General features: G+C 37.4%; 1 protein-coding gene across 4 annotated transcripts in view; it reads right to left on the minus strand.

Moving 5' to 3' along the window:
* Positions 1-12,126, minus strand: part of RB1 (RB transcriptional corepressor 1) — an 82,216-nt gene that overhangs the window by 64,625 nt on the left and 5,465 nt on the right. For 3 of the 4 annotated variants that reach the window (XM_037375920.1, XM_037375918.1, XM_037375917.1), the window contains exons 3-7: positions 7,783-7,895; positions 5,736-5,870; positions 3,884-3,922; positions 3,196-3,263; positions 1,654-1,764 (exon numbers count right to left, since the gene is read on the minus strand). In XM_037375920.1, coding sequence (XP_037231817.1) covers positions 1,654-1,764; positions 3,196-3,263; positions 3,884-3,922; positions 5,736-5,870; positions 7,783-7,895 — 466 coding nt within the window. The remainder of the gene's footprint in view (positions 1-1,653; positions 1,765-3,195; positions 3,264-3,883; positions 3,923-5,735; positions 5,871-7,782; positions 7,896-12,126) is intronic. The other variant, XM_037375919.1, reaches the window with a different exon arrangement.

Below are 12,126 nucleotides of genomic sequence, written 5' to 3' on the forward strand. Positions count from 1 at the left end.
TTGACATCATTCACCACAATGTGAAGCCTCTTGGTCACGTGGGCTTGAACAATACATTGTGTTGTTTGCTAAAAGAATGAAGTGCTGTTCGACAGTTTACGCAGCACCTGCACATATCACACAGCTTTAAGTTAGAAATCAAATGTTTTACATCTATGACAGTGATGTGATACCCACGTTTGCAATTCAGTCTGAAGTGGTAGCATTTCTTTTCAAAATACAGTAATACAATGCATAAACCCAAACTTTTTCCAATAATGAGCTCGTAGTCTTCACAGTTTCACTAAAAAAAACCTTTAAAAACAGAGTTCAAAACCCGGTAGTTTCAGTTCAGTGTTCTTAGAAAAAGACCTGCTTTATAACATATGAAATAAGCAGTAGCATATGCTTGTCCTGCTATGAAGGACAAATTTAAATTCAGAATGATACAGGAGGAAGGCAGGCACTTGCTTGCCAAAAGCCCATCCTCTCCCACCCTTTATTTGTATTGGTATTAGATTAAAAGTGAGGTTATTTGTTCTTACTTGCAACAAATAATTACTATGTCAGATAAATATCCTCCAAAACATGTACTCATTACTATATTCTTTAAATTCCATCTTCTATGACGTTATAACCCAAGTGGATATTTATTTGTGAAACAAAAGAAATAAAGCAAGTAGATTTAGGCTATAAATCCTAGGATCATAGAATATCTCAAGTTGGAAGGGACCCATAAGGATCATCAAGTCCAACTACCTGCTCCTCACAGGACTACTAAAACTAAATCACATGACTAAGAGCATTGTCCAGACACTCCTTGAACTCTGAGCACCACATCCAAACCCATCAGAGGATAAAAAAATAGTATAAAAAAAACCTGTTTTCTACACACTGTGTCTCCAAATACTTCAGTATATTGATTCCACAGCTTGCAGAAGAAAATATTCAACAGCAATAGAATCCTATCTTTAAAAGTTACCATAAACGCTTACTTTCTCTACCTTTTTAGGGAGCTTTTCCAGGTATTATGTATAAAAACTGAATGTACAAAAAATTACTGCGGAACAGAAGTTTCTATAGTGAAGACCCATTATATATTTTTTTACTTAAAATAGAGATACTAGTTAAGAACAAAGGGGATGTAATAAAAGCTAAGCTATCTACATTTTATCTCTACCATTTTATTTTGAGCTACCACTGCAATTAGGTTTTCTATCCAGCGTGTATTTGTTTTAAATGTCTGTATAGTTCAGTATCTTGTACTTTTCTGTTGTCATCATATTGTTATACGCCAATGCAGTAACAGAGTCATAGCACTATCTCTTCCTTTCGTAACTCAAAGCAAACCTCAATAATAGTTCTTGTTCATCATCAATTCAGAAGCTGAATTCGTTTACCAAAGTAAAACCACTGTTTTAACAAGCCCCTGAACAACTTGTATGGGCAAAGGACATAGCAAATGGATAGCAGCAATAGAAAAAAAAAATTATACGACATACACTGCCACTTTCAGATAGGTAATCGTGAACCTGGATTAAATTAAGTTGAACTAAGCCCCTTTTAATAAGCTTAAGAAGTTTTATTATGTTAATTATGAATGGCAGCATGACTCTAATAGAAATTTAACCAATTTACTTTCTACTTTAGAGAATACGGAACTAAAATCCTTACTGTATGGTTCCTTGAGCATAGCAGGAGGTGACAGTTTGATAAAATAATCTAAGACACACAGCAACAACTGGAAAGAAATCACCAGGTCATCTTCCACTTGCAACACTTTACCTGCAAACATTTAAAAAGGTAAAGAAAACCTCTGTAAGATGTTTGACTTAAAAGTAATTTTGAAAAAATAAAATAAGTCGACTTAATAAAACACTACAATCAGAATTCACAAAGCATCACACAGGATGCCAGTGTTCTTTAAAGGCTATTCATTTTAAATCACATGGTGCCCAAGAGGTTTGTTGCTTTAGATATACCATATATATAAATATACTGTGCAAAGAATTCTTACCTCTCAGCCCTCCTTCCTGATTTCCTTTGCATTTTACTATAGTGGAGTAACTGTGTAGACTATTTTACCTACATGTACATCTTATTTCTGTGCAATTCTTCCTCACCTTCGTTTTTGTGGTCTTCCATTAGCTTTGTGTTCAGAAAGGAGGAGCTGCTGGTATATAGTGAAAAGAAATTCAAAACGTGCTCTCACACTACATGCTCAGCCTGTCAAATTTATATGAAATTACTTAAAAGTCACAAAAATATGAGCATGAAGAGCACTTTTTAAACTACGTTATTCCAGCTGTTCCCAAATTATGAACAGCAGCCAGAGAAGATCCATGTAGTGATTCCAAACAGCTACAGACCACTACACTGTGCTCTATTTACACATGCAGGTTTTGTATTTATTTCCTATCAGAATGAGCAAGCATCATTCAAGCTCTCCTGTGACTTCAACTATTTGCTGGTAAATTTTAGCTTCCCTCACTCTCAATGAAAAGGCAGGCTAGAAAAGTTTTGTGGGTTTTGTTTTATGCTTATGCTTGGAGAATTCCAGTGAAAAAAGCTCCACAAAAACTCAGCTGATCCAAGACCAGTTTTGATGGCAGAGATGTGTACACTTCACTGATAACAGATCTGGAGTAAGTAGCAATTATGATACACAATTCAGTTCTTCTTGCAGTAGTGCAATGAGACAGGACTCCAAGGACTAATACAATTGTTTCATCACTCAGCTTTAAGTGGAACTTCTGCTTCTCAAGGAAGAATTGTAGCATTCAAAGAATAATCTCAGGGACTTAGTATTTTGTATTTTATTTATAGATTTTATATATGATATATATAAAGCCTATTTTAAAAAAAATCTGCCAGTCTTTTCAGGTAATCACCCATTATTAAAATACTGGCAGACTATAAAGCATCACAGAATACACTAAAATACAGAATACCAACCTTTAAAGTAAAAAAAAAAAAAAAAAAAGAAATCTTGGCAAGCTGAACAATATCTATATATTTACATGCAGGAAGTACTACCAGTGAAAAGAATAGCCAGATTACATTTAAAAAAAGAAAATATTAACTAAGTAGTTACAAAAGCCACACAATCAAAACAGTCCAGGAACGATGCTAGTTTCATACTGGACATTTAAAACAAACCCATAAAACCACCTCAACAGTATTTATTAAAATAACTATCTTTTAATCAGAACTCACCTTTTGCCAGCAAAAAAGTAATCCAGTAATTTTTTAGGACTAATACCGAACTGAGTTCAGCCGAAATCCTGTAGACACACAGAAATAAAGACTTTGCATTAACAGTTCTGTAATAATAATGTAATAAAAACATGCTTCAGTCTATGGAACAACTTAAGACAACGTGTAACATGTCCCATATAGTTAGGTTTATTAATAATCTCACTCCATTCCCTATGTAATTATGTAAGTCTCTGTAAAGCTATTCAAGAATCAGGAAATATCTATATTGTCCTTGGAAAATAAAGTGAATGCAGGTAATTCACTTAACAGTTACAAGTTGTTTTCTCTCTTATGCCTTTGACTAATGCCCTATTCTCCAGTCACAGCATGAATTCAAGCTCATTTGGGAGTTGCTAAGGCACCTTTTCATCCACTCATTTGCTGCCGTGATTAGGAAGCTCACTCTCCAAATGTTCCTTTCCACCATGCTGAGACACCTGCCACTGGGTGGCGATCCTTCATGGAGGAAGCGATCAAATATATATCTCATTTCTGCCACCCTCATCATCTCACTGAAATTCAAAGTCCACACTAAACCCCAATTAAACATACGACATACTATGACTTCAGTCAATCTTAATGTAAAAGATAAAATGCTGACACATTTTACATCTTGACAAACGCTCAAAGAGAAACTCAAACTTACTCACTACTAGGTTGTTCCAAATAAATAAGGCCACAAGTCCTAGAAAATTAAAAAAAAAAAAATCTTATTTTTAAACACCTTTCAGAAAGCAAACTATGCAGTATCTTTGACTTCAATGTAGCAAAAAATACGCCAGTTCAAAAAAACATTATTCTAACTTTAAAAAAATGCTGACTCTTGATGAACAGATTAACAAAAGACCAACTACAGCCCTGCCAGAGCTGAACTAATGCTGTTGCTTGTGTGTTTAGGTCAAAGCTTAAAAAGCGAAACAATCTTAATTTGGTATAATAAAGTTTGTTACTGTTTTCTTCCAGAAAGACAAGATTCATATGTACATTGTTACTCAGTGGCTTGTAAAACACAGCACAATAGTGCTACAGCTGCATGGAACATTCTATAAAACAGTATTTTAAAATCTGTACTATTTCTGCAGTGTCACTGCAAACCTTGTGGTGTAATGTTGCTTCTTAATTATTCTAGGTACCTGCAATTTCAAGAAATAAATTCAGTTTATTCAAAAACAAAGCAGGGGAAAAAATCTTTCAAATCCTGTTTGAAGAAAATTGTTACTGCAATTCAAGTTTGAAAAAAAGTAAGCAAGTGAAAAAGAGCTAGAGGAGGGACAAAACTCAAAAATGTGCCTGTGTAAATCGCAATGACACTATTACAGCACAGAAGGACTTGCAATTAGTAAAACCAAATTATTTACAACTTTCATAGAACTTCATAGCTTTAGGGCAACTACAAACTTCACAAAAATAGAGATATAAACATTACCCAGGATAATACTAAGTATGACTGATTAGACTTTGAACAGACAAATGAAAGTTCTATCACATTTATGCCTTGATTCTACAAATTATCAAGAGGTGACCTGCTTTCAAGGGTAACTTAAGGGACATAGGAGAGTCTTTTGTGGTTTGCGAGGCAGTCCTGTAGGTGAAAAATACCACCACAGCATTCTGAAGCAATGGCATCAAGTAATACAAGCATCATGGAATAATGCTTCAATGTTTCATAATATGAAACAGTTATCTACTGGTATATGCTACTGAGAATTTGAGACTGATTAAAAACTGCCTCAGAGGATATCAGATCTGGCCAATATGCATCTGTGCTAGCACATATTAGCCTGTAAAAGGACATACAGTGCAGCAACCTATCACCTTAGAGTAACATCAACTCAAAAAATATGCATTTGAGAATCTCCTGATTTTCAGTTACACACAGAAAGCTCTTAGCAGTCTGACAGAAGTACATTCAATTGATTCTGTACAAAGAGAATGCCCCTCGATTTTCATGGTACAGTCAGCGAAAATACTTGGGAAGGTTTACCTTGATTACAAGTGCGAACTACTAATAGAGCAGGCTCTGCAACACCCCTAGACACTTGAAGAAACAGCCTTCAGTTCCAGATCTGAGAGAAGACCCATCTTATTTGTGCTTTTTTTCTTTCCAAAGCTCCTTAGAAAGAAACTTCTGGATTGAGATTTAGGGAGGGGTGGGCAAGTGGAAATGTAAAGTCTATTATACACAGTATTAGATAGTAAACCAATCCTCTTTATATCTGTGAAAAGATTAATGAAGGGACTAGCAATCACTTGTCACGCTACTCTTACTATTGTTTGTACTGCAACAAGGAGATTGTTTAACAAAGCACTGTAATAGTTACGGAGTAAAATGTAAGATATATTTATTCAACATATGTAAACAGTTCCATTTCACTATTCTGTAAATATTAGTGCACAGTTTAAATGGGCTCTTCTAATATACAGTTTGAAAAATCTAAATACTTAAATGTTGACAGCCATAAAGAATTCATAATTTCAAAATGAAAAACATATACTACCTTTCAAACTTGTGGTATAGTGCAAGTAATACATCATATTTCTTTTTCAGCCTTGATACAGTGCTATCAACTTTAGTGCTTACAGTATCCATGTTAACATCCACCTCTTTCAGAAACTGAAAAAATGTGCATACACTGGTGAAAAAAAAAAAGGAAAAAGATGACAGATTATTATAACTCTGAGAAAGAGTATTCTGAAACAGCTCTTCAAAAAAACCAAACCCACTGCCTTACTTCACTAGACTCCAGCATCTTCTTCCTACAGCTAGCAGCGGCTGGGAAACACTAAACGTTTACCTTGAGCCCCACCTTTACGTTTTCCAGATGTAGGAACACTGGTAACTAGGTGGCAGAGGCATCTTGCGATATGGGCTCTAGACCGAAAGATAATTTTCTTGGCAAGCACAGATATTATCCTTGGCAATCAGAATTTGCTAACTAGACACATCTTTCTTCCTTGCCCTGCCAGCAAAACTACAAATATCCAACACAGACATCTCAATTCCTTTTCTACCTAAAAGTTCTGCTTTAGAAATGTCCTTACTATTCTAAGAACATGAACCTTGTCTCCATCCACATTAAAGAGACACCTGGGAATGAAAACTGAGATGAATGCATTGAATTATATGGAATTTCAAGCCTTGCAACAGATACTGGGTGCAAGGGCATCTCTACCCTTTAGAAATACCATTACACAGGGGACCAAAGTTTTCCCTACTCATCCATGTAATATTATGGCCATCAAGAAAGCATCTTATTGTTATGTTCATAACCAAAATGAGCAGATTGCTAAAAATTAATGAGGAAGCTATCAAATATGTTCAATATAGTATTCTGAGAGATTTTTGGATCTTTGTCAGATTAAAAAACAGAATATAAAACCAGTTCAGAAGTCGATTTAGGAATTCTTTTACTGTGGAATGAAAAATCTTTCCAATATATCTGGGTGACTCTAGAGGATAAGAAAATTGGTAGAAATCTCTGCCAGTTTGGCTTTATAGCTGACGAAAAGCCCAGGGCTAACAAACAACTGAGTATTGCTAGAATCAAAATCAGAGTAACAGCTTAACTCTCTGAAACCCTAAGGGAAAAAAAATCTCTTTCAGTTTGCAGCACAAGTTGGTCTGTACTCAGGTGGAACATGCTGATTGTTGCTGCACAAATGCAATTGGATTTCATCCCTGCAGTTCCAAGTCAGTCAAGGAAGAGATGAAGTCTAAACACAGGACCTGACCACTGTGCTGAGATTGTGCAAGGCAGAAGAGGTATGGAGAAATCTAATCGTAACAGATGACTTCCAGGAAAAGAATATTCTGGCCCAAGTCTGGGGCTACTGCCATGATGTGCCCAGCATTCTGCCTTAGCCCCCTACCCTAGAGCATCAAAAAGCTCTGCCTCCTGCACATGCTTTTGACACACGGCAGAGTTATCAGGCAGACAGCACGGGAATTCTTTTCTTAGATAAATCTAAACACAAGGTATGCCTATTGCTGTTGCTGCCTAAATTTACCTTAAAAGCAGATACTGTCCTATAATCTTAATTTCTGTATTATGAACTTAGTGAATGTACAATGTAACAGTAACAATCCCCTAGCAAAAAGCATGTACAAAAGTATGAAAGTTAGAGTGGTATTAAAATGTTTGAAAAAGAGCAGCATGCTGGAAAACTAAAGAGTAAAGGTGTGGTTTTTTCCCCACTTCTTGATTTAGCCTAAGCCTGATGTTGGAAAAAAGGTTTTTACAGGAAATCTTGATACAGGGAAAGAAAGGAAAATATTTTAAGTGTAATTTACACCAAGTTCAATTGATGAAGACTTTAGGTTAAACAAGAACAATAATCAGCCGTGTGATGCAATCAAAGCCAATCATGGTTGAATCAAGCCAAGTACCATTGCTCCCTCAACTAAAACATGACAGCAAGACTCACTAGTTTATCGAAGAATTCAGAATTCCAATAAGTAACCTTCACTTTATAATCAACTAACCTGTTATGCACAAAGATTTACAATGCTTTAAAAACATTCTCTGTATATATAAATTCACTTACCTTATGCTTATACTTTTCAAAAGCTCTGTGAAAGTGAATGTCATTTCATCCAGGTCAATTGCTACAATAAAGATACAGACTCCCCATGTTTCCTTTTTCTTTTTGTTATAAGCCTTTTAGAAAAAGAGAAAACAGGTTTTATTTTTATTATGCAATAAAAGTGGGTAATATTTGGAAAGCAATCATTTGTCCAAACAGGATTAGAAACGGTAAAACAGAACACCCTCAAGCCAACACTTGACTGTAATAGGCAATTATTTGATAACTGTAAACCATTAAAAGTTTCACATTACAGATGAAAGACCAAGCACTTCAACACTTATTCCTAGAGTACAAGATCAATTTTACCCATACAATTCAGCAAAACTTTGAAATAGAAGCTTTGGTTCCACTAAATGTTTATGCAAAGCAGAAACCATGACTGTTTTTTAAGTCACTATATTTGACCATATAAGACACTGACGGTTGAGGAATCGGGAGAGAAGCCATAAGAAAGAAAACCAAAATCATTACAAGGGCAGGCAATACGTACTCACACACTTCCTTCTCCAGCTAGGTCTCAACCACTTATCACAGCTGAACCACAAACCAATCTCTTTGTTTAGTAAGTCTCTTTGCTTAGTAAAGCCTGATAGTAACAAGCACCTTCAGGCATTTTCCTACCATACATCCGCACTTAAGGTCTGTCTTCCACTGCTTAGAAGTACAGGCTGTCACCGACCATCCTTCACAAAGAAAAGCCACCCCGCAGTGACAGGCGTGCCACCCACAGGGAGATCACTCTTGATGGTTCACAAGCTGGTCACTTGGCATCAGTTCTGATTCCAGTACCCTTCCAAGAAAACAGCATCTCAACAGAAATCCTCTAGAACGCGACGTTTTGCAGAAGCACGGAATTAAAATCTTAAGCAGGTATATCACAGGTTTCAGAAAGAAAGCTATTTTGGAGACAGACTAGGTGTGGGTGCAGCCCTGCAAGACTCCTAGAACAGAAAACTCATAAAATATTCTTCGGACATTTGGCATCCTTGTAAAGAAACCTCCAACACCACCCAGGCCCACAGCACTACGGCAGAGGAGCGGCACTTGAGTATGTCCTTCAGCAGCAATAGGTCAGATGTGACATCTGTTAGAGGGTGCGGCTGAAACAGACCCCCAGAAATGAACAAGCTGAAATACCAAACTTCTATGCTTTTCTATGCTGCTTAGCCTTAGCTCACTCCCTGGCCTGCTTTTTTTAATCCTTTCCCCGATTGCTCCACCTAGCTGCCCCCTAGACAACACCCCTGCAAGCCACAGGGGCCAGGTGACTAGAAAATACGCCCAAAACAAGAATAAGACTTCACCAGACCTGGCTCCCTCCATCTTACGGGGTCTTCCAAAACTAACCTGAAAGGCTCTGCTCTTCAGCACCTGATCATGTCCTCACTTACTCAGAGGTGTAACTGTAACAAATAGCTTGCCATGCCCATAAATGACACAACAATTCTACTAACACCGTCAACAACAGTTATATTTTTCCTCAATTGTTCTGCTTCTTTCTTGGGACCACTGTTTATACATCCATGAAGACTGGCTGGGGCCTCCTCCAGAGAATGTAGTTTTATCGATTTGTGCAATTGATGAGTTATAGTACAGGCTTCAATGCTAAAGTAACGAGCCACCTTCAACAACATGGTAACTGACTGTTATTTAAGTTACTACTTTCTTCCTGCATTCCAACACGTTGTACAACAGAAAACGATTTTGAAAGAAGCTATTAACAGACAGATGCATTTGATAATACATAAAGGAATGGATATTAATATCAAAGTCACTGTCTCTTTGTTTATGTACCATCACATACCACCAGCAACCTAAAGATGAGGCAAAAATATTGCTCTCGAGGGGTCTTTGCACCGAAGAAAAACTTTGCTAAGAAATGCACTCCCGCAGTCTCAGCCAGTCTCAACAATCCTTTGCTGACAGGTACAACAAGCTACCAGGCACGCAAGAACAAAAAAACGTTCTGTAGGATGAGGATGTCTTGTCTTCCTGCATTAGTGTATCTGTGACATAATATAAAAAGCGTTGAGTGTTGAAGCTAAGTAATGACCTACTGAGAAGGAGGACAACTACTTGCTTACCAAGAACACCACTGCCATTGGAGTCGGTTGACCTTGTTTAATAAATAAGTTTCCTTCACTTCGTGCTCCTGCAAACTCGGACCATGACGCCGCTCTGTAAATCATCTCATAGGGCAGAAGGACAGAGTGCTAGGAAGCAGTGAAACTGTTCCTGGTTTGCTGCCTGTTCAAACAAGCCTATCTCTGCTAGGCAGCTTAGCTCTACCCTGGAAGATGAATGCTTGAAGGCTATAGCAATGATTTATTTGGTAAGAGTGAGGTCTGGTTTTGCAAGAACAATCTTTAAACTCCTTATCCAGTATGGTCGGGGGTAACACCTCATTTGTTTCTACCATTAAACAAGACCGCAGCCCCAGAGGCAGCCTGTTACTAGATTCAAACCATTACAGCGTACAGCAAACCAAACTCGTATTGGGTCTACTCCCATACCGACTGCTGGCGTTACAGGATGCTTTGGGCACCTTCTCAACCAGACAGAAGATGCTGAATGACTGCTGGCCTAACAAAAAAAAAATAAATTACACAGAACCCAGGATAAACAGATTAATTTTTTTTTCTAGTAGCAAAGAAAAGGTAAGCCACGCCTAAGCCTGCCTGCTGCTTAACATCAGCTGAGGCAGCGAGGAAAGCATGAAAAAACACCAGACTGGGACTATCCCATCAGCTACTGCTGATTAAAACATCCAAAGATGCAGGTGAACTGCACGTTACTCAGGAAACAAGATTATCTGCCCATACCTGTGCATGAGGATTTCAGTGATTTTTAATATACAAACCATAAACATCATGGGGTAGAAAGGGAGAAGAGGTAAGGAAGTCTTCCTGAGTATTCTCTTCATATCCTTTCCCTCCCAAAGCTCACAGACATTTCTCAAGTTCTTTCCTACAAAAGGAGTTAAAGCTGACCACAGAACAAAAATGCAGCAGCATCACTCCACTCAACTATTTTGCCAGTGTCATAACTACAGGGGAGCCAATTCTGAGACACAAATTAATAGTTTTTAATAGTCAAAAAATCCACCCCAGATGGACTTGAGGGCATGGGAATGGACGTAAGACAAACTCACAGCCAGAAATGCATTTCTGAGGGTTTTTCTCTTGACCACAGCTTGACTCAAGATCTTTGTTGATAAAGCACTGCTACAGAAAACTGGCAGGACAATTGTTCAACATTTGCCCTTGACTGTCAGTCAGTTTCAGTTAAGATGACTTCCAGTGACCTTATTTCAAATCAAAGCCTACCAATCACTAACTCAAATATTATTTAGTACCTAGTAGTCTACATAGTTTTTATTTCAGATTCTGGGGAACCAATGCTATAACTTTGGGCAATGTAGCTCAGTTCTGTTGAATCAGTATAGTTTTCTGTAGGAAAAGATCTCTTACAAACTCTTTCGAAGTATTTGTTTCTCATTCTGGACTTACTATTACTACTATTTAATCCATCAGATCGCCAGTTTGCCTAAATCTAGTGAAAACAACCTGCAGGAGTCACAGGCTTAAAATGCTCAAATTGAACTATTGTGAATTGGGATTCTTGCAACAACGTCTGGAAAGAAGAGGCAGGGTGTTAAAGGCACTGAGAGAAGTAACTTCCGTTCTCTCCTTCAAGAAGTTCTCCAGTGCTAAACCACTCATGATGAGATGGGCACAGGAAGTCTCAGTTCTAATCTGCAGTTAAAGATGTTTATTATTCTGCCAACACTGATAACAGTTTTGATGTCAGCCTGCAAAAGTGATCCAGGAATAGGAACTTGAAATGACGATGCGTAAATGAAAGTCAAGAGAAATGTACATGAGAAACAGCAAACACAGATCCGCACTTGAATTAAATGGGATAGAGGATGTCACACTATAAATACTAAAAAACGAACTTTTGAAGGGGAAGGTGTGGAACTTGCTGACTTACTGAAACCTCAGCTACCACGTCCCTATCAATATAGAGAACTAGCTAGAGGATACAAGAAACATTCACAGGTATGTTTATGATTACAGGGCAGGAAAGATGGCAGGAAAAAAGAATCAAGAAGCATTCACGACAGAAAACTGATCAGAATTAAAACTAGCATGAAAAAAATCTTAGTAAAAAATTCTGAAAGTGAACACTGTATGCACCACCTACACATATGAAGTTCTGCGTAAAGACAGTTAGATCCTCCACTTTTCAGCAAGTATGGATTTAAATTTTCTATTGAACATTGTCTAGAATGGAAGATTA

This window comes from Falco rusticolus, chromosome 2 (genome assembly GCF_015220075.1).
Source record: "Falco rusticolus isolate bFalRus1 chromosome 2, bFalRus1.pri, whole genome shotgun sequence".
Taxonomy (NCBI): domain Eukaryota; kingdom Metazoa; phylum Chordata; class Aves; order Falconiformes; family Falconidae; genus Falco; species Falco rusticolus.